This window comes from Meleagris gallopavo, chromosome 6, assembly GCF_905368555.1.
Source record: "Meleagris gallopavo chromosome 6, MGAL_WU_HG_1.1, whole genome shotgun sequence".
NCBI lineage: Eukaryota > Metazoa > Chordata > Aves > Galliformes > Phasianidae > Meleagris > Meleagris gallopavo.
Genome location: NC_139409.1, coordinates 33597106 through 33620132, shown reverse-complemented (window position 1 = coordinate 33620132; position 23027 = coordinate 33597106). Strand labels below are relative to the sequence as shown.

At 34.8% G+C, this 23027-nt stretch overlaps 1 protein-coding gene across 2 annotated transcripts in view; it reads left to right on the top strand.

The window, feature by feature from the left end:
- The window catches only part of ANKRD28 (ankyrin repeat domain 28), a 108568-nt gene that overhangs the window by 70062 nt on the left and 15479 nt on the right, over positions 1-23027 (top strand). For both annotated transcript variants that reach the window (XM_085226292.1, XM_085226291.1), the window contains exons 4-14: positions 57-127; positions 3522-3722; positions 4485-4572; positions 8201-8343; positions 9715-9927; positions 14209-14287; positions 14726-14840; positions 15261-15343; positions 16972-17035; positions 18292-18360; positions 19879-20019. In XM_085226292.1, the coding sequence (XP_085082418.1) occupies positions 57-127; positions 3522-3722; positions 4485-4572; positions 8201-8343; positions 9715-9927; positions 14209-14287; positions 14726-14840; positions 15261-15343; positions 16972-17035; positions 18292-18360; positions 19879-20019 (1267 nt within the window). The remainder of the gene's footprint in view (positions 1-56; positions 128-3521; positions 3723-4484; positions 4573-8200; positions 8344-9714; positions 9928-14208; positions 14288-14725; positions 14841-15260; positions 15344-16971; positions 17036-18291; positions 18361-19878; positions 20020-23027) is intronic.

The following is a 23027-nucleotide window of genomic DNA, read 5'->3' as shown; positions in this document are numbered from 1 at the left end:
AATTCTTTTTTATAGGTATGTTGTTTAATTCTGTTCTTACATTTTTTTTGTTACAGGAGCTAGAGTTAATGCCAAAGACAGCAAATGGTTGACTCCTTTACATAGAGCTGTGGCATCTTGTAGTGAGGTATGCTTTTTTTCTCTTTTAAACTGCTTTGTATTAATTTAGAATATCTTAAAGTACCTGCTGTTCTTTGTTCAGTTTTTACAAAATGCAACTACTCCAAACATTTTGAATTGCAGAACACTTGCAACAGTTTGTTTAACAGGCTGATAGTGTGTATATATCTCATATGTCTGCGTAGGAAGAAAGGGGGGAAACAAACTTACAGTTCTCAGCTTTGCTCTTTGATTAAATGCTATCTTCCTAGCAGAAAAGATTCTGCATGTAATAACCTGAACTCCTGCACACGTTTTTTGTAACCGGAGTGATTCAGTATGAGCGAACTAGAGATGAAATAAGATTTAATATGGCTTTTGCAGCATAATCTGTCTTTTTTCGTACTGGTCTATTCAGACTTGAAGAAATATATGATTCTGTGACACCTGCAAACATATTTAAGAAACAAAAGACAAAAAATCTCCATTAATGAGTAATGATACTACTGTAAACAAAACTTGTAAATGAAATATTTAGAACATTTTTGAAGCCTGCCTGAAACACAGCTATGGGAATATAGTGATTTAAGTGTATGTTTGTTATAGTTCCTTTATTGTTGATGTCCTAATAAAAATTTTAAATGCCTGTACAAGATCAAAACAAGCAGAAAATACTGAGCTTTTGTGGAAGAGTTTATAGAAAGCTATCTTCTTTGAGATCTTGACTCACATTGATGCTCACTTCAGTATGTCTCAAAAGTAAAAGTGTTTTGGTTTTGTGCTGATTATTATTGCTTTTTTTTTATGCTTCTGTGCGAACTTTTGCTTGAGAAGAAGAGGGAATTGAATAGTGTGGTTTTTGCAAGCACTGAGCTTCAAGTATTTGATCCATGAACTATCTAAACAGTCACTGTGTCAGCTTTTGCCTTGGATAAGCTGTATTATTTTATTGCTAGCATTAATAGCCATGTTATGTGGTGATTGTGTTATTCAAAGCAGGGCTCTCTGAGGGAGCCCTTAGTAGGAAACACTATTTGTTCTTTTTGTAGTATTTTTAGGCTGCTCCTTTGGGAGCTCGCTGAAGCACCAGATACTTCATTCCCCAAGGGGACAAATCTTCATTAAATCAGTAAAGCGTGCAGAGAGGAGTGCTGCACTTAAAACTGGACTTAAGTTGTAACTAAAATGAACATAATCATGTTCATTTTTAAAAATGTGGAATATTTTCAAGAAAAAAATGTTAACCAAAGGCAAGCAAAGCTTGTAAACCAATCAGATGATTTGTCCTAGTGGCACTGACAGGCTCTTACCAAATTTTTCTGTTTGTAAGCATGGCATGTCATTGGAGACTATGCAGATGCAGCGATGGTTGATATGTGTAGAGACTGCTTTGTATTCATCTAACATTCATCTGAAGTTTTCAGCTGTTAGATGAAAATGTTCTCGATACTCGTTTCAACAAAGCATGTGGTCTTACCCTTGAAGCAAGGGCACTGCGATCAAACAAGGACGTTGCATTGTGCAAAATAACTGGATTTGGGATTTTTGGATTTTTGCTGCCAGCTGCATGAGTTCAAACAACTTCCTGTCGACACTGCAGGAGTCTAGGCCTTAATATGTGCATTCCTGGGAAAATCTAAGCAGTTTTGCTAATTTTTGCACGTCATTAAATACACAGAGAAATGGAAGATAAATTATTGTTATTGTTATTATTGTTTTCCTATTTTACTATGGTGCTTCCTTCTGCAAAATAGTTAATAGCTGTTTTAAAATTTCCTCATTCTGATTATAATTTTTCTTTAGATTTGGTTCAAAATAGCCAACAGATCAAAATATTGATTAAATTTTGAAGTATTAAGTCTGATGAAGTTTCTCTAAGAGAATAGAAAATATTCAATTTCACACTTAAGTTACGAGCTTCTGATGCAGTATTGTCACTTTTATTTTGTTCCTGCTTTCTTTTTTTTTAAGTAGAAGAAAATTCAGTTAATTAGATATAAATTATATTATCAATGTTCCTTTGCATTCTGCTCATGGCTGAGAATATACTACTTAATTATTGTAGCTCAGTCTAATTTGAAATTTCCAAAACCTGCTTTTCATAACATATTTGAAGTTCAGTGTGCCAGCTACTTGCAAAGGATGCTCCAAAAGTAATGCCTCTTATCTTAATATGTTGGTCCATGTTGTCAGAGGTGGATTTCAGTGGTATGACAGTAGAGGTTGAACCTTCCTACCAATATTCCCTTTCCAGGAAGTCTGACAAAATGGCATCTGACATGGAAGTGCAGATGAAGCAAAGGAAGGTCATTCAACTCCTCCATGTGGAAAAATTGGCACCCATTGACATTTGTTGAAGCTTGCTGAACGTTTATGGAGATTAAACTGTAGATGTGAGTGCAGTGAGGTGGTAGGTGATGCATTTCAGTTCAGACCATCCTCAGCTGTCACACCACAACATGGAGAGCATCTCAATGAGCTTATGCCTGATGGTGGTGGCTGTGTTGAAAAGCAGTATTATGTAGGTAAAACTGCTCTATTGATATTGTCAATATTCTTGTATCTATTGTAGTTTTCATAGAAATAAATAGGAGGCATTACTTTCAGAGAGACCTATTTTTGTGCTCAGTGTTTGAGTTGAAATTCACTTAAAGCAGTTAGTGAATTGTGGGAAGGACACGGAGTTGATGTAAAGTGCAGTATTTATTACCATGGTAATGTCAGTGAGAGGTTTTTTTTCTGCCTTGCAGTTATGTGCACATATTTCAGTTGGATTTGTTTATCTTATTCATAAAGTTTTCATGGCTTTTGCATCTAATGAAAGGAAGTGAATAATCTTTTTGAGACGTGGATTTTGGTGTAACGTTTTGAAACGTTTTTTCAGGAGTTTTGCAAGAGTATATGTTGCAACTCTTTTATGACCGTGTGCTGTTTTATCTGTGGTTCTTTAAATGTACATTTAATAAGTTACTCTGTCTTTCTGCCATTTCTAGACTTTTTCAATTCCAACGTTTTGCTCGGCAAATAGATGAAAGTGCATTTTAGGTTTATGGTATGTCACTAATTCTTGGTAATGAAGGAAGTCCTAGGGAGGTTTATCGAGCTTTGTAAATTAGTTGTGTTGACAAAACAGTTTGCCTGCTAGTTTGGGGAATTGGAAAAAAGACTGGGAAATGGTTGATGCAGTTGAAATCTGTAGGGAATATGTTCTTCATGTCCTTGAGAAGATCCCAAGTCTGGATTTATGGTAGTACAAATGTCAAGGAATAAGAATGTTTACAAGAGAACAAGTTACAGATAGTTGTTTTCCATTATGCGTTATATATAGCATGTAGTTTGTATACACTAATGTATATTTGGATTTAACATATAACATCTGAAATCTTTACTAAGTGGCTTTATTTTTTTGTAAATGTTCTCAGGATGCTGTTCAGGTGTTGCTAAAGCATTCAGCAGATGTCAATGCTCGTGATAAAAACTGGCAGACACCCTTACATATAGCAGCTGCAAATAAAGCTGTGAAATGTGCCGAAGCTTTGGTGCCTCTTCTGAGTAATGTAAATGTGTCTGATCGGGCAGGTAGAACTGCGTTGCACCATGCAGCCTTCAGTGGACACGTTGAGGTATGAGTTAATTATCTTAGCTTGTTTCCTACTTATCGTTCTGTCCAACACATTTCTAATTTTTTATTTCTTGGGTAATAATCGTGTTTTCCCCTCCCATCCCTTCAAAAACCGCAAACCAAGCTCCTATTTCATATTTTAGTTTGTCTTTTACATGCGTGTGTCTACAGATTGGTTGTGTTACATCATCTAATGTTTAATACAGTACAGGGAGGTTATTACAGTACTCACCTTTCTGACATAAGCAAATTTGCCTGAGTGGAGTTTAAATTGATAATAAATAAACTGAAAATGGAAAAAAAATGATATTTTTCAATAGACAGTGAACACGTGGAACATGCTGCGACTGTAAGGGGAGAAAATACATGTAATGAACTTAACAGTTTTCAAACCCTGAAAGTGACACGTGTGTATAGGTGATTGGAGACAAACTTGGCAATAGAATTGCCAATTTAGTATTACCTTTAGTACACCCCTTAGTCTGAGGATCTCTTCTTTTCTGTATTTGCCACGTATTTGCCCTACTTAACTTACAAATGTTTCTGTTAACATTGAATTAAGGGACTTAGTCAATTTGTTATTTTTGTCAAGGTGGTTGGGCAAGTTTTTTTAAGTACAAGGAATATTTTTTAAAAAACAGCACATTTAAGTCCTTTGAAAATAAATACATTTTTTGTCTTTTCCAGCTATTTTTCTTTGTCTAACTTTAAACAGAGTTTTCCATTTTGAATAGAGTATTTCTTTTCTTCCTTTCTGTCCCAGATGGTCAGCTTACTGTTGTCTAGAGGAGCCAATATTAATGCATTTGACAAGAAGGACAGAAGAGCTATACATTGGGCAGCATATATGGGTATGTATGTATTAGCAGTTGTTTACTATTCTGGTAGTAAAAAAAAAGTGATCAGCTAAATTTTGGTACTGATTTCAAGAGGAGAGCAGTTGAGTTGATTCCTTTATCTTGTTTGTTACTCATTATTTTAGCTTATTGTTTCATTATCTTATCCAGCCAAGTGGAAAGAGTAGAAGCAGTAGCATCAGTCTTCTATGAATCTACACACCTGGAAATTTCTTTGAATATGAACTGCAGAACTAAGACCTTGTAGTATGTAATTTCTTGTGCCTCTTAAGTTTTGAGAATCTGCATTTTCTTTTAATATCTGAGATTAGAAATTCCCTGGAAAACATATTTTCTATACATGTGATATTACGTTACAGAAGTTGAGAAGAACGTGTTCCTATTCTTTACAGAGATTATCCAACGATGTGAAACCTTTGTGATTTCTTCTTTCAGTTAGACTAAGAGAAAAATAGCACGTAAATCCTCTGTCTCAATGAAAACCTTAAACTGTGCTTTATAAAGGGCAGCTTGATTGTTTTGACAAACAATTAAGGTAACATGCAAGAAGAATAATTTCTAGACTGCCCTTTCCATGAGTAAAATGAATATTATTCAATTGTATCTGCTCAACAGCAAAAAAACAAACGTGCTTTAACTGGGAGAATACACAGACTTATTTAAGTCTTTATTTATTTAAGTCTAGGATAATTCTTTCTTGAGAGTCTGATCTTAGACAAAATATCCCTGAAAATGCAGTTTAATATTCATGTTCATTATTGCAAGTTACACAATTGCTTATAAATAAGCATAATGCATTGCAAACGTGTATGTGCAAGGTGGGGGAGGAGTTTCTTAAAAACAGACTTAAGATTGCTAATTAAATGCATTTCTCAGCTGTTACACAAAAAGAAGTGGCATCAAGTATCTTTTAACTGCTTTCCCAGTCTTGCGATAAAAGAGGAAATGAAAGCAATAACATGGAAGTGGAAATGCAATTTCAAACTTACCTACTGAGCAGAGCCAAAGAGCAGAAGTATGTGTAAATTTACCCTGTTTAAATACTGTTTGATGAAAAAACTTATCCTGAGTTTCAGGGGGTTGATGATGAGTTGTTCTTTGTATGAAGTATGCTTTGGTCCAAAGACTGATAATTCTGTTCTTTACAAATGAAAAATGAACTTTCATTTACAGTTTTAAGCTCGCTTGCAAGGTCTTAGTGATTGTAAAAGTCATTTCAGAAATATCTGGATTCATTAAAAAAAACAAACAATTAACTGTTGTTTTTACAGAACTCTGTTTAAGGCCAATTTCACATTTGTCTTATCTGTTTAAGATCTGTTTTTGCCAGTACAGATCTGAAGTAATCTAGTAGCAATGTAAAACAAGCCTGTGAAATGCAAGAAAGAACAGTCTTCAGAAGAAAAGACTGATACATGCTAGTAAATTGTGAAGAGATTGTGACAGCATTAATGCTCTTAAGTTATAGTTTAAAACTCCACAACGTTGCACTTGAAGTACAGGTACCAGTTTAATAGAGAACTTGGAGAACAATCTTCATTATCGTTCTGATGTTCTTTGGATTATTTTGTATTAGTGTTTTGTGATCTACTTGTAGACTTCTGTGCAATTTCTTATGCAGTTTCTGTGACAGGCTGTTCAACTACCTCAAGGCGATTATTTGCAAAATTTTTTGAATGAAAGTCAATGCATGAGATGGCAGAGATTTGACAAGCATCAGTGAGAGGACAGACATATTTTCTGGCTTGTGCTCATCCAGGTGGAAAAAGTCTTCTATTTTTCAGATAAGCTACATTTTTTCCAATTTTAGTTAGTGCTATTCTGTAGGCTATTAACTGGGAATTCTTTTACTGAACATTTCTCACAATTTAAAGCCATTTTACACTGCTCCAGTTTCTAGGAGGAAAACTGAACACTTTCCCACTGTATAAAATAGACTGTAGAGTAAAAGAGACGTGCTTTTCGTCACACTACTATAAATAACTTTATAGGCCTATAGCCATTGTTTCCCTTCCTTCCTGCTTTTCACCCAGCTCCATTGCTCTCTAGCTGCAACGCTGCAAGCAGTGGGCTTTCATTTGTGAGTCTTAGCGTTGTCCACAGGAGTGTGTGGGATGACTCCCATTCACTTCCTCCGTGAAGTGCCCTGCTCTTCTGTTTGAGTATCTTCCATTGGCTGCTGCTTGCGTTTTAAATGCAGGTCAGGGATTTTCTTGTGTGTGTGCTTTTTTTTTTTAAATATTTACTTCTGTACCACTTTGTGTTTCTCTTCTTTTCATCACTTACAATATCCTTTGTACTTCTTTCTCTGGTGTAGGGATTGTTTTCGTTTTTGTGCCTGTATTATTTGGGTCACAAGATGAGTATCGTGTTTAAATTTATTTCTCTGTCTTTTCTAAAATACTAAAGTAGTTCAGAAGGGAAGAGTTGCAGCACCTCATATTGCTCTGTATAGCTAGGTGAGGATCTTTTTGTATTTGCAGCATAAAATACACAGCATGTTGACTGAATATTTATTAAAGCATTTTTGTATTCCCTTGGGTAGATATTTCCTTTCCAAACTTACGCACGTTCTTTTAGTCATTGAAAAAGCAGAGCTTCACTGCTTATGAAGCACCTAAACTGAATGTTGTATTTGATGTGTTGCACTTAAGAATTTGCATAATGTAAGTTTTGTGGTTGTTTCTTTTTGTGTGATTTTGTTGTTGTTGTTGTTTTTTAATATTTAAATAATTATTATGTAAATAGACTGAAGGTTTTACTTGAAAGGTGAAAGAAAAAATCCCGTTTCTTTCTGTACAAGTCAGTGGCAGAGATAAAGCTCTCCATCTATCATTGCTAATTTACCATAAGTTTTCTCAATTCTGTAAACTTTGTCATGATTATTGAAGTGGCATAAACTCTCATATTCTTAGTGGTAATTTGTTTGACAGATTTACTCGGCAAGAAGAACAAAGATTTGACTAGCTTATTTTCATGGCTTCTGTCTTGGAGCACAGTGCCTGGTGGCCTGATGGAGGCTGGTGCTGGAGCCAGCAGGCGCCAGCAGGGGAAGGGCTGACTTGGGCCTTGCAGCAGCATTGTATGGCTGGGAGAGATGCCACCCACTGAGCTGGGCTGCCTGTGGTTTTATTCAGAAATAGGATCTTTTCTTCTTTTCTGGTTGGATTATGATGTTTCTTTCAAAGTTTGTGCTGAAAGCCTTAGAAACCTTAATGTATCTGCAGTTGTGATGAAGAGGGAAGTCTGCAAGTGAGATTCTCTAGTCATTAACTGAAATTTGCAGTGACTTCAAATAATGACAAAGCTAAGTCACCTCAATAGTTTTTGAATTTTCAAAAAACCTCTTCAATATAAGCAGAGGACAAGATTTTTTCATGTACTTAATTGATTTTGAACTAAATGGTATAATTATTGGAGGGAGTTTATGTTCCAATACCTTCATGTGGGGATGGATATTGTGTGTTGCTTCTATACTCCACAAAAGAATTAGAAAACATAAACACTTTTTTACTTTCCAGATTAGATCCAAATGAGTCAGTGTCTTGTTCATCTTATAATAACTGTACAATTCTGGCTCATATTAAATGCAGCTTCATTTTTTTTTTGTCTGTTCTTTTAGGTCATATCGAAGTTGTGAAATTACTTGTGGCCCATGGAGCTGAAGTAACATGCAAAGACAAGAAATCATATACACCTTTACATGCTGCAGCATCTAGTGGGATGATCAGTGTAGTCAAATATCTTCTCGATCTTGGAGTTGATGTAAGAAAGAATAAAAGCAATTTTTTTTTTCTTCTTGTTTAAATGCTCTTATTTGTATTCTAGCACACTGTTTCATGCTTCTTTAGGATATAGTGAAAACAGAAAATATTTCCAAGTATCTTCATTCATATACTTTTGTGGTGGTGGTGGTTATTGTTTTTGTTTTGTTTCACTTTGTTTTTGTTATAAAACTTATTTTCCCCAGGTAACATCAGAGCTTTGCAATTTTTGCTGAATTGTTTAGAAATAGCTTTGTGTTTCTTACTTTTATTTTGTTCACTTGCTATTTCTGACTCCTAATGTATTGGACTGAAACGAAGGAAATAGGAATTCCGTTCCTGGCTTTGCCCCACACATCCTTTTGGAACTGCGGGAAATAAAACTCTTTTGTCTCAGTTCTTTTTATGATGTGGATGTTACTGAATTCCATATGTATGTACCACCTCTATTTTGGGAAATAATACAGATTATTGGGAATTTTAATAACACAATAAGAAAGGCCATATTAATATTGAAATGCAAAGTAAATTAAAAGGCTGCACAGTACCTGCACATGGAAAGTATGTAAACAGTGAACTGTGAAACCATGTAAGGAAGGTACATTGTGCATTGTATTTAGTCTTGCAAAGCTGAATAACGCCACTGAACTTCTATCCTGAAAAGTAGATCAGAATTTAGTATCACACTGTGCCCGAGTTCTAATTCCCTGCACTCCACCTCCAAACAAAATACTTTGGAGTCTTCAGTGTAGAGATCAAGTCTAATGTTTTTTATCATGATTACCTAAGCAATGGCACTAATATTATAATTCATTTGCAAAGCATTTGAATTTGCATTTTAGAAGTGGTTCATAACCAAATTCCTGTTACACTCAGTTCCTTAATATCATTATCATCATCAGCTTGCATTTTTGTGTTTATGTCCACATTCTACATCTAGGAGTTCTATATTTAATGCTTCAAACATACTTTTGAGAGACTCAGTCCTTCTGACACCTGTTTTTTTGGAAACCTATAAATGCTGTTGAGAAATGTTGATGTCCTGCAGTGCTTAAGCTCTTAGCTGTAGTGTCAGTGCAAATAACCACTGTTTATGGGTTGTTTTTTTTTTTTAATGTTTTCTCTCAAGTTACATACTCCGTACAGGAAACTGGCATGGACACAATTGAAGGAGGTTAGCTCAGCTGAAAAGCAATCGTACCTCATGTTCTGTTTCAAAGCAGTACATCCAGAACTTGCTCTTAATTTCTGGCTTTGAAAAAATACCAAAACATAATGAAATTATGAAATTTTCTTTGTGTTAAATGCTACAGTAAAACAGGTTTTTGCCAACTAATTGATCGTATTTTTTTGATTGTTTGTCTGCTGACAGATGAATGAACCAAATGCCTATGGAAATACTCCTCTTCATGTAGCTTGCTACAATGGACAAGATGTTGTAGTGAATGAACTCATAGACTGTGGTGCTAATGTAAATCAAATGAATGAAAAGGGGTTTACACCTTTGCACTTTGCTGCTGCATCAACACATGGAGCACTGTGTTTGGAACTTTTGGTCTGTAATGGAGCAGATGTAAATATGAAGGTAGGTGAATCCAAAACCATCCATTCGCTCTTAACAATGTAGTACATCTTTTTCAGAAGTGATTTTTAAAGCTTTCGATGAGGCAGTGATTGGAGTTCCAACTGACTGGTGTAATATTTCTGTGAAATGTAATGCAGAAAAAAATAAGGACAGTTGCTTCAAGGAAGTTGGTCTGAATCTTAACTGTCTATGGGATACAGTAAGAACCCCAAAAGGATCATGAAAGTTGACAATACTATCTAGTCAATCCTGGCTACGTTTAATTGGCAGAAGTCCCTATCATTTTGTTTTCCTGATTCTGTCTATATGATTAAGAGCATAATGAAAATACAAAATTACATATTTTTCTCATAAATAAGCAACATAAAAGAAATTCAAGATTTTTCGGAGAAATATGTATGAACAGGATAAGTTGGAGAGCTCCTCCAACAAAAGATCCTAAAATCTGGGAGGGAAGAGTCATATTAAAGTTAGAAAGGTAAGTAGATTGGGCTAATGGAAAGTCTTGAACAGATATTCCAGCAAAACTTTATGAACAGAGCTGACATACTTATAACACTCTTGGTCACAGTTCTTTGGTGCAGAATATTCTTTAGAATCCAGTCTTAGTGAAGAGATCGTTTCTAATCCACCAATTATAAAAACAAACTATAACACAAAAGTCACATTATCTTCTTGAGCGCGTAGGTTAAGGTCTCAAGGTGTGTGAGAAAGATGAGATCTCCTATTTTGTGTGAAGTTCGTTTTGACTCTAGTAACGAAAGCTTAATTATGTTCAGCAATATTCAGTGTCAGTGTCCAATGTTTTGACAGGTATCGGGCTGGGGGAAGTGGGAAATGACTATGTTGAATGTTGTTCTTCTTGTAACATATCTATTTGTACATGTGGTAGGAAGAGAAGTATCTACTACTTTAGTTTATTTGTATATCTTCTTTATTCTGCACTTATTGATATATATATTAATTTCAGTATTATTTGGGTGAGAGGTGAAAGTTGGAAGAATTAAAATTTCTTTTAAAAATCATTGTTTTGTGGTTCACTTTTCATGTGAGAGCTTTGCACTACTTCTCAGGTAACTAATTCTAAAATACAATTATATATCTATTGCTAGTACAAAATATGTAGCCCACTGAAATTTTGGGGGTAATTTAAAAATATAGTGTGGAAAAATCTTAGATGTATGTTACTGCTCACTTTGACATATATCTGAATGTGGAGATCATTTATTGAAAAAGTATTTAAACTCAGTTGTGGAAAAAATTCATCACAAAACTGCCCTGGAGGTGGAAGGAGCTGTGCTACAGGCTTTTCAGCCAGCTTCTCATAAAATCTGCAGGCTTCAGTTCATTTATTCTCATTGCCAGCTTTCTACTCGATATCGCAGGCTGGATATGACAGAGGATTTAGTATTGCAGAGCTGTCTTCTGTCCTACATTCCCAAGACCACATTGCTCAGTAATGTATGTTCTGTCACAATGTCAAATATACTTTTGATTATGTAAATAAGTTACATGTGCAGATAAGAAACCTAACTATCACCAAGCAAAGAATTACTGTTTCCCTGTTTGGTTTGCAGTGTTCATGATTTTGTGCATTCCTGATACAGAAGAAAGAAGTGGTGTGGACAGAAAAATGTGCAGCCAGCAATGTCTTGGGTTTTTGGCTGTTCATTTACAAATACACCTAAATTGTAGGCTAGGATTGAAAATGAAAACTTTCAGTGTTCTGTTAGGATAATTAAACACTGCTAAAAATTATTGTAATCTTTGAACTTTAACCTTTGTTTAACGTATGGTACACCGCAGATACTGACTACATTTAGTAGTAATACAGAATAACATCAGAAACTGTGCAAAGAGCAGCTAATATATTCAAATTGACTGACAAAGCTTCTGAGTTCTTTGATGCTTATAATGTGAGTGAAGTGTTGTTTGGAGGTGGCAAAATATTCCTTGACATCAGACAGATGTTTCCGTCCTGCCCATTTGATTTTAAGTTACTGGATCCAAAGCATAGATTTCATGGTTCCTTTAACTATTAAGATAAATCTTGGATTTAATCAGAATAATCCTTAAAAACGGCAAAGGGAAACTAAGTTAGAATCTGTGTGGCTGATAATCAGTTGCAGAGTTGGAATTGGATGCTTTTAGAGCTTTCCTATTAAGTATTTATTGAAACGAAGCTTGTTCAGTTTCCAAATACTGAGGCTGATGTTCAGAGTAGTTCTTACAAAGTAGTTCCAGTAGAGAATGCAAAATGTCTTACAAATCTGTGTTACATTTCTTTCTAAATTAATTTTGAACAGAATGTATTTTGAAAAATGACTTATTGATTATGTTGTGTTTTTTCATTTGCACTGCAAGATTATTTTATTGCTTATTTTGCTGTCCTTTGCAAGATCTTATGTTGTTTTTGAGGGTTCTCCTTCGATCACCACACTACTTAGTTTCTAATACTGCCACCTTAGGTTATTCCTGAAGTCCCTGTGAGGTGCTTTATCAGTGACACGTGGATCTACTTTTTTTTCTTCTCCTTTGAGATAGTTTTAGCACCATTCAACCAGTGCTGTTGCAGGTTTCTTCTTCTAAGCCCTGAAATTCTTCTGTGCCTTGTTGACTTGACTGATGTATTTCCTTACTTTCTTAGTTTCGCCATTTAAATTTTAGAATGTTACTTACCAAAGCAGTTTCTGGTCACTCGCTCAAACTAAGCTTATTTTATACAGTCGTATTTCTTTACATTTCTTTATCTGAAAGAAAGAAAAAAGTGAGGGAAAGAGACACCAAGTGTATACATTTTTATTTATATATTTTTTTTAAAGGAGGAAACTGTTTGGACATGCAAAATATTATTGGTTGCATAAAGAGAGCGGAGTTTAACTCCTATGTAGGTGGACATTCCAAGAAAATTCTCTTGGTTAAAAAAAAAAAAAAAAAAGGTTGCTTGCTTGGAGAAATTGTCACTTATGTTATATTTGTTCAGTTTTTAAGTCCTTCAGTACAGAAGTTCTTGAAGTAAAATTGATTGTCCAGTCCCTCAAGTGGCTTTAGATTTCTTCTTCAGTGTTTCTTTGCTGCTGTTGTGGATATGTGGATGTGGATGTGTCGTTTGGGTTATTTGCTGTCAAAAAAATCTACTAGCTGAAACATCTGAAGACAACATAGCTGTCATCATAAAGCATTTTATTTCTGTCAGTTTATGTCTGAGAAGCCAATGTTTCCCATAAACACATTGTTCTAGGCAATATGTACTGCTTTTTGCAGTGACGTTGCTGTCAATTCCATGTTCAGGTCATCTAAAACATAGCAGATTTTCAGTAACATATACATCCTTAGAGGCTTTGTCAGTTGTTTCCAAAGGAAGAGTAAAGATGGAAGGCATTTCTGCACAGCAGCCAGCTATGACAATACATCTGTTCATATTTTATGTTCCCCCTCCCATCCTTCACTTATTTTAACTTTGATTTTTTTAATGTTTTCTATTTTTCAAAGCCAATATTTAAAATGTAAAGATGCACTGAGTCCAAAAATGCTTTTATTTTGAGTGCAATTTTTGTGTGCAGTTGTCAAAATTCTTCTGCATTCAAGCTTTCCCATTACCTATGATCAAGTACAGAAAAAAGAAAGTTACCTTAAAGAAATAACAACAGAAAAAAAAACCTGTTTTTGTAAGTGCATTTAGATTGTGCTGTTTAAAATTGCAAGTCCCTTATGCATTATTGTTGGCCTATTTGAAGAGCATATTTACTCGGTGAGTGACTAAGTGCACACTTGGTATGTATTTCAAATGTATAATACCTATTGTGGTTGAATAGTTCTACCCAGGCATTACTTGTGGTTTGTGATAAATTACTTACAAGTATCATTTTACAGAATTTCTGGTGGAACAGAGGAGCTTTTTAATGTGTAAACATCCATAGTAAATACAGCTGTTTTCTTTCAAGAAAGAAATTTTATGTAAAGAAGCATTGTGTTATTTCAGATTTAGGTGGGGGGAGAGTTGGGCAGAGGCTTGTTGTTCTGTCACATCCCCTTGAGAGCGATTATCGTAAAAGAATAATTGTGAGTGAAGGGGCATCATTGAGTTGTCACTCGGAGCTGAAGGAGTGATTAAGAGCACCTCTTTTGTAGAGTTTTTCATGTCATGCTGACTTCTAACTGCCAGCATCCATCTTTCAGAATTGCACAGGAAGAATTTAAAGGAGGGAGTAGAGGTCAGGTCCGATGGGTTACTTTTACTGGACATAAGCAAATGCTTTTTTTCTTTTTTTTCTTTTGCAGAGTAAAGATGGGAAAACACCTTTGCACATGACAGCAATCCACGGTAGATTTTCAAGATCTCAAACCATCATTCAAAATGGTAAAAAAAAAAAAAAAAAAAAAAAAGTGGGAAGGAGTAGATCTGTCATCATCTTTCCTGTATTTCATATATTTTCCTTCTTTGTATTGATAGCAGCATACTGAAAGTTTCTTTCATATCCATTGCCAAGTAGTAGTTGGGTTAATGGTGGAGTCTGGTATGTCTGCCTATAAAGTTTGAAAAGTTGCATTGAAGAGCTTTTTATTTTTCAGAATACGGAAAGAGCTAATTTGTTTTTTATAACCAGAGTTGCAGAACACTTGTTCCATATTAGCTTAATGCTTCTCTCCGTTTTGCTCATCGTTAATACTAAATTCAGAACAGTTATTACTGAACAACTATTAATGTTGCTGGAATTATTATCAGTGCTGTTTTTCTAACAGAAGCATCTGCATGCCAACATGTATTCTTAGTTAATTATTACTTTTTACATTATAGGAGCTGAAATAGACTGTGAAGATAAGAATGGAAATACTCCTTTGCACATAGCAGCTAGATATGGCCATGAGCTATTAATCAACACTCTGATTACGAGTGGTGCTGACACTGCAAAGTAGGTAACATTTGCTGACATGAGTGCAAGCTGAGAGAGTTTAGAATTGTGTTTATTAGACTAACAAGTCTAGTAGGATCTTTTCATATTGTCTAAAATTTGAATTAGGAAATATTTTCTGCATTATCCTGTACTGTGCTTTTTACATATCTGCACAATACATTACAATCTGTACAAAAGGGAATTTTTTTCTCTGTAAAGCAATATATTTGAAATAAAATCTCTGTTTTTATTGACTGTTGCACTGAATTAGTACACCCTGCCTAATAAGAATGCATTTAGTATGTGAGGTTTTCCTATGGCTCAGTATTTTAATTAGGTAGTTTGGTGAGCAAGCCATACACGTTCACTTTGGCATAGTCATGTTTGTCTTATTTCAATTGTAATGAAACTGTGATACCTGATTATGGTGTATCTTAGGCGGGGTATACATGGGATGTTTCCTCTCCATTTGGCAGCATTAAGTGGATTTTCAGACTGCTGCAGAAAGCTCCTTTCATCAGGTAGGATACTCTTGAAAGTCTTATAATGGCTTTATAATTCATTTTTATTCCATAGAATAACTTTTAAGTCTTAATTTAGTAACACGCAGGAATCTTTAGAGTTTACTAATAGCCTGGGAACAGTGTGTATTTTGTTTGTTTTAATGGACTGTAGAAAAAGTGAAAGTAAACTTCTGTATATGTTATTTCTTTCCACCTAAAAAAACAATCCATATTGAAATAGTGTCTCTGTAACTTACAAATATTGTATTAAGTTGGTCAAAGTGATAGAGTAACTGGTCCAGGCTATAATACGACTTCAAAAAGAAAGGCTAATGTTCTAATTATTCTATTTAGCATCTTTCATGTCCCTGCCATGATGTCTTTAGTTTTGTACAGGTTGGTTTATTCCTGTCTATTCCTATAGCAGACAGCCTGATAGCTCTGAAGACTTTGTGACTGCTCATTTAAAAACTTGCATTGATGTTTTATTGTTAATGCAACTTCTTGCTTTAAAATAAGTGAAGGTGAGCATGTAGAATGGAATCAGGGAAGTTTTATTTGCATGAAGCAGTTCTGAGGTCCAAGTTCTGGTTAAGATGGAAAGTAGTTTCAATTGCTCTACTTGATTACTGCTTCTGTCTGGGTGAATCTCATGCTGATTTTTGTGTGATCATTTAAAACAGAAGTCAGTATTGTGGGTTGTTTTCTGTAGCTAATACTGCCCAGAGGAGAGAGTTTGTGCCCTTGCTTATTCTTTCCAACACATGTGTTACTCTGTGATGTATAATTCAGGTGCTGCCTTTATAAATTCCGTATTTGCAGCACAACAGGATAAGAATCATTGGGGAGCATGAAGTTTATGAGTAGAAGAGTACGTGTGTGCTGATTGGTGTCAAATTCTAAGAAAAATCCCTTCATTTGGAAGAGGGAAAGAGGGGTTGTCCTGGATGTACAATTTGGCTGAGACGTTTGAGATGTCCCATTTGTTTTGACTGTTTAGACTTCTCCTGCTACAGCTTTTTTTTCAAATACCTATCTTAACAACAAAGATAAGTTTGACCAGTCAGTTTTTAGTTACTTAAATAATAATGCATGGAGGACAGTCTTTCTCGTGGAAATGTCAGGACAAAGTTAAAGCTTATAATGGTAACTCAATATGGATCTCCAGCTTAGTGAAGATCTTTGCCTGACACTAGAGAGCTAAAATGGAAGATAAAATGTAAGTTGATTCTGGATTTGGTAGTGTTGATACCTCCCTCTTTATTAAAAATAAAACAAAAACAAAAATTATCTGCAGAACATGTAGAAATTCTAGCTTATTCTTAAGTTTTCCTATTATCTTCATGGATATTATGTCCAGTACGAAATGATACAGAAATACTAGCAGTTAAATTAGATAAGGAACAACATAACTTCTTACCTCAACATTGCAAATTTTGTTTTACTTTTTCCCTTTCAGTTTTATTTGAATGTGCTTTTCAAAACACTGCAAGTAACAACAGTTAGTTTCAAATTAATCTTGTTTCCAGTGCTTTTTCTCGAGTAGCTGCTAAGTTTGCTTTGCAAGCATTTCTCTTAAGGGTAGATGAGAACAGATTTGTGAAAGCCTGCGTTGCATAACTGCTTTACAAATACTTGATTTATAGGTTTTGACATAGACACCCCAGATGACTTTGGCAGAACTTGTCTTCATGCAGCTGCAGCTGGAGGGTATGTAAAAAGCATTCATGCTTTTATTTTTAGTGTTCATTTTTTAATTGCTGATCATTCCTTTTTTTTATTATTCTTTCTTCTTTGCATCTCTCCTATGCTCTCCCCTTGGAATTATGTAAATGCGAAAATAATTTCAAGATGGATTCCATCTACAAGCAATAAAAATTAATTAAATATTCAGCTGTATAAGTAATTACTGGAGTACAGTGTCCAGGTATCATCAGCTTTATCTTAGGTTTATGCTTGGGGATGAACTGGATTTTATTTTAATTTCCCATGGGTGATGATACAATTGCTTCTAGGTCACCATAGGACATGAGGTGAAAAACAGCAACTTTGGGAAATACGTTTTTACCATATCCACAAACAAAAGATCAATCAAGCAAAATTACAAACTGTAATTAAATTCCAGAGTTTAGATGGATGAAGTGGTTCAGAACTACTTGATAGATCACTTGAGTTGTGATCTATATTGATTATTGTTATTGTATTGTAGGTTATCTATAGCAGCTACTCAAAATTGCCTGGAAGAATTGGGTAATAAATCTCATGATACACTTTGTGGGACACAAAAACTCCATTATAATGATATTTTCATTTTCTATTGCAATGTTACTTAAGTAATACTGCTAAATAATCATTCTCAGTGGAAAGTTACTTGATACGTGCATTCTTGTTACAAATGATTAAGGTTAAAATGCTGTCATTCTGTATAAAAACACATTATTTGTGACTCATTCCCTCATTCATCTACAATTTAGAAAAGTTATTAAGATTTTGTTTAAAGAGGTAGTGCTATACATCTGTTAGTGTGGTCATGTTGTATTGAAAATGAATTGCTTAAGTAAAATATTTGCATTACATTATAACTTACATTTGAGCTTCAAATATATACCTTAAAAACTTGTTTCTGTGTTGGAATCCTGGTAACAAAAATCATGTGCGGTTCAGGTATAACTTTCATTTTATTTTTTTAAGAATTGAGTCTCCTATTAGAAGAGTTAACATCCATGCCCTTTATGCATGCCATTTGATATGTATGTGGTCATGAAATAATTTGTGTTCTTTTCTGCTTTGGTTCTGGAACTGTGAAATGTGTATTACGTATACAAATTCACAGAAAATATACTTTTCAAAAGTTTTCATATAGTTTAGTTGTAAAAAAAAAAAACATCTAAGATGCAGTTCTCGCATTATAAAGGCCAATATTGCAATAATCTGCAATCACAAGCAATATTGCATTAATTTAATAGGAATTTGGAGTGCCTAAATCTTCTGCTGAATACTGGAGCAGACTTCAACAAAAAGGACAGATTTGGGAGGTAAGAGATTTTAGAGTTGCATATTTTGAAGGGTTTCTAAAGTGTTATAAAATGTTTGCTATGTGGTCAAACCCGTTCATTCCAATTTATGTGTTTTTAAACAATTATGTCCCTTATAAAGTATTCTTCAGCATATGTTATAGAAAGCTGCATATATATATATATATATATATATATATATATATTTAGGTAGGTGCTCAGTCTTGTTTTTAAAGAGTGCATTACATACTCAGCTGCAATGCGACGAGCCTTCACTGCTTAGAACATGGATGTAATGAGTTTATATGTCACTCATTCAAAGACATTAGCAATGTTTTCCAAATAGTATGTCAGTCTGTATGTTTGTTACTATTTCTGAAGGCTTTTTCTTTAGTTAAATGTCCAAGGTTTTATTATAACCTCTCATTATATCCATCTGTTACTGTTCCTTTCCTCATTTGTGCTCAGAACTTGTTTGGAATGACATGAATTTCTATTTTTGATGTAGAATTATTTAAGTTCAGATTGCACGATCACTACTTGTGCAAAATCTGACATAACATCCTGAAATCATTGCATTATTCATGCAGTACTCCTGCTGTTCACTTCCTGGAAAATCAGTAGTGCATAAGGAAATGTTAAGGATATAGAGTTGTGTTTCACTTTGACTTCTTCTGTTCTTTCCTGAGAAAGCAACAATTGTTTGTCGCAACTTTCCTCATTGGCAGCTTTGTTTTAACTTGCATGCTACACAAAACAGTTATTTTCATGGATGAAAACTATTAAAACAGTTAAAATTTAAGAAAATTGGAAAAAATTATTTTGAAGAAGTAGAACATTTTGAAGTGCCTCCTACCCTCAAAATGGAGAAATCTGTAGAAGCAATCACTTTTTATAAATAGAAACTGAAATTCTTTATCATTGCAGTGCTAAACTGCTATTTTGAGAACTGAAGGTAGAATAAGTTTCCCTTGAGATGATTCATCAATATCAATATTTCAGTATGTCATGATTTTCTTACAAGGAAACGATGTATATTTTCAAGATTTTTCTTTAACAATACCTCTGATATGTTATTACAGTTAAAAATACTGCATGTCTGTGTTAGCTAAAAATTTGAACTTTTTGCAGAAAATATTGACTTGCTAACTGTTGTATTTCAACCTTGTTTAGTTGCTGTGCAATTCTTAAATTTGTCCATACTTTTCACGTAGCTTGAAATTACCTATTTAACTAAATCAACTAAAATGTCTAATGTAAACTGGTTTTCTCTGTATGTTTAAACAAGAAAATTCATATAGAACTTCGCACCGCAGTATGTGTATGTGCTGGCTGACAAATATGTCCCTAGATAGCCTGTGTTACTAAATGGCCCCTCAAAGACAATTTTTAACATTGTATTTATGCATTCTTCACCACAAATATTTGCTAAAAAAGGAAAGGAGGATTTAAGTTTCATTTTCGTTTGCATTTTCTGTCTCTCTAGTATTATTTTGCTGTTATTTACCTTTGTACTTTTTATTCAAATGTGTACTAAAGAACTCCACTCCATTATGCTGCTGCCAATTGTAATTATCAGTGCCTGTTTGCCCTTGTGGGATCTGGAGCTAGTGTGAACGACCTTGATGAGAGGGGTTGTACACCTCTGCACTATGCAGCCGCATCAGACACAGATGGAAAGTAAGTGTGGCATGCTTTGTCCTACAGAAATTATCTTTAGAAACATCTGAGCTGGGACTTTTGGGTGTTTCAGCTTTGCTGAACGCATCTTTTATATTTTTTTAAAGGTTAAAACTGGCAGTGACTTGTTCATCGTATGGAGAATATTTCTGAAATAAGTGAATGTGTTGTAATTTTTTTATTACATTCTGTAGTGCGGATGTCCTAATGGTGAGCAGAGATTTTGATCCCATCTGCTGTGTAGTAGAGGTTGAGTAAATGTTGTCTGTGGGGGGATGCCATGTAACTTTCTGATGGCTGTAACCAGTAGGGTCATTTTACTTCAAGATCAAACTTTGACGAACAATGGGGTGTTTTGTGGAGGGTTCTTCACTTTGCCCTCAAATCTGCATAGTTAGTCGGAAGTACTTTGTCAAACTAATCTGTGAATAACAGTAGGCCTATACCAGGATAAAGATGAACTAAACATGTAACTGTGAGACCACTTTATCCATTTGGGATTTGATTAAGCTATTCATGTTCAGCATTGGAACTGTCTTGATATAAATTTTTGTGAAGTAGTTAAACTTGTGTTAACGAAATGCATCCAAAGGCCTTTCTAAATCCATAAGTGTCTTTTGTGTGTGTTAGTTTTGTAACTAATGATTGTACGTACGTAAATTGGAATAATGTTAGTGCATACACGTGAAGCTTATGCAGATAGCACAAAATTAATAAGGTTCATTGAGTGTCAGTTGTTGTGTATGTAACAGGCTTAAGGGGAGGGTCTCTTCTGTGTGTGCACATTCACACAGAGGTCAAAACAGACTGGTGTGCAGCATCCCATTTCAAAGGCATACAGCTTCACCTTCCTGGAAAGTAATGCTTTTTGATGCCATATCATCTTGTTTGAGTACAACAGTTTTTAAAAGGTGGAGTAGCCTTTGGAATGAGGCTTGTAACTTGCTGGGATACCTAAGGATAAATAAGGAATATTTTCATGGCCATGTAACTCATGTTTTTCAAGTAAATGCCTCTTCTCCGTAAAGACAAATTTCAAAAGAAAATTGTCTGACAGTTCATACAGATGCACTCAGTTCCTTCTGGAATTTGTTGAGATAGTACTTCTTTAACTGCACTCTTACGTGTGTCATCTGAAATCCAGGAAGAAAACTCTCTGACTCCAGTGTGGTATGAGAAGGCAGCATTCCTTTATTCCTCAAGTCACATACCAGGTGGCTTGACAAATTTGCTCTCTCAGAGTTCAGGTTCTACATCTAAACAGTTAATACACTGGCATACATATTCATTCTTTCCCAAAAACTCATTAATATATGTTAATGTCCCGCTGATAGTGGCCTCTGGTAGTTTTAGACCACTTACTTTCTCCTCATTTTTCCACCATCAGCTTCATCATAGTGACTTTTGGTTGACCTTTAGCTGTTCTTCCTCAGCTGGGCAAATTTCCATTGCATGTTACACCATAATGAGCAACTTTTGCTATCTTAGTGCACTGAAACCCAAAACAATGTATATGAAATCTGGGGAAGAAGTCTTTGCACCTGGTGCTTGCAAAGATAAAAGTAGTCTGTCATGACTCCAGTGCTCCTGTGTAGCAGGATAGTTAAGAATAGCAAGGTTGTTCACAAACCAAGCACTGCTAAACTGTAAAGTATTAGAACTAGAAGTCATTGATTCCTTTTCCAAAACTAATATGTTGGTCTTTAAACTAATATACTGATACCTATTGCTAAACCAGCCTCTTCCACATGTTGAGCTAAGGTTAATTTTAGCTTCACAGTTGCTGAGAAAACTTCCAAACTGCAGTAGTTCTTCAAATGGCATCATTTTTTCCTCCTGCCTTCTAGAAGGGGGACAGTTGCAAATTATGATGGCAATATTGCAGAGCTTTAGGAGATAACTCAAAAGCTTGTCTTGAAAAGCCATGCAGTTTTACTGTTCTGATTAACAGTTGGCTCTCTGCAAGTCGGACTATAGAGCAGAATGGCCCAAGGGAGCAGCTTTTAATGTTGATGCAGCAAGATGATTAGTAACAGCTGGAAAGCCATTGCTCCTCAGCTCATATTCAAAATAGGAATTAAGCTAAAAGCAATTGCTGATCTGGAATACAAAGCCTGGGAAAAATGTCAGGAAGTGATCTACAAGTATATGGAAATTCCATGTGTATTTAAGTGTGTTTTTATGGATTTTGTTCAGATTCTTTCAAGACCGAATTTAGAGACAAGGATGTTTTTGTTGAAAATTATTTTCCTGTTTGTTTCTGTCTGCAAATGCTTCGGATCTGGAATGTACACCCAGTAAGCCATACTTTGGCAATATTAGAGAAATATGCTCACAGACTAAAGCAAGCTAAGCAGCATACTAGGGGAAAAAAAAACATGATCTTTCTACATATATTAGAATTACTTAATAGTGCACTACTAAATAAATGGCAAATCTAAATTTATTTGGGCATTCAGAAATTTTCATTTATCTCCTTTTTGAGAAGCCTATTGAAGACACTCAAGTAAAATTAATCTTTCTGGATGAAAAGAAACATTAAAACAATTGATTTGGTTTTTTATTTGTTAGAATGCTACTTGACAACTTTAAAAGACATCACTTCTTGCAGAGCATGTTGAGTTTTCTGCGAAAAGACAAATTCACAAAGTACGAAAGTAAAGGAATTTAGATAAGGCCACTGATGTTCCTTGTTCCTTGCAAAACTTTGGTTAAGTGGTGAACAGCATGAAATTACGAACGCATAGGAATCGTGTAGCGTCCATATATGAAGTATTTCTTAACGAAAAATAGTACTAGTTCTTTAAGAGAGAGAGGTGACATCAATATCCCATTTCTCATCCTCCTGGCTTGGGTGTCAGTGCTTGAAACTGCTGATTACGTTCTGCCTTACAGCCTCAGGTTACAAGAGGAATGATTGGTAGGATATGAGTATGTCATCAACTGTGTTTAGAGTGTGTATATATATAAATCAATACATTAGTATCTGGTAGTGGAATAGAGTCAGT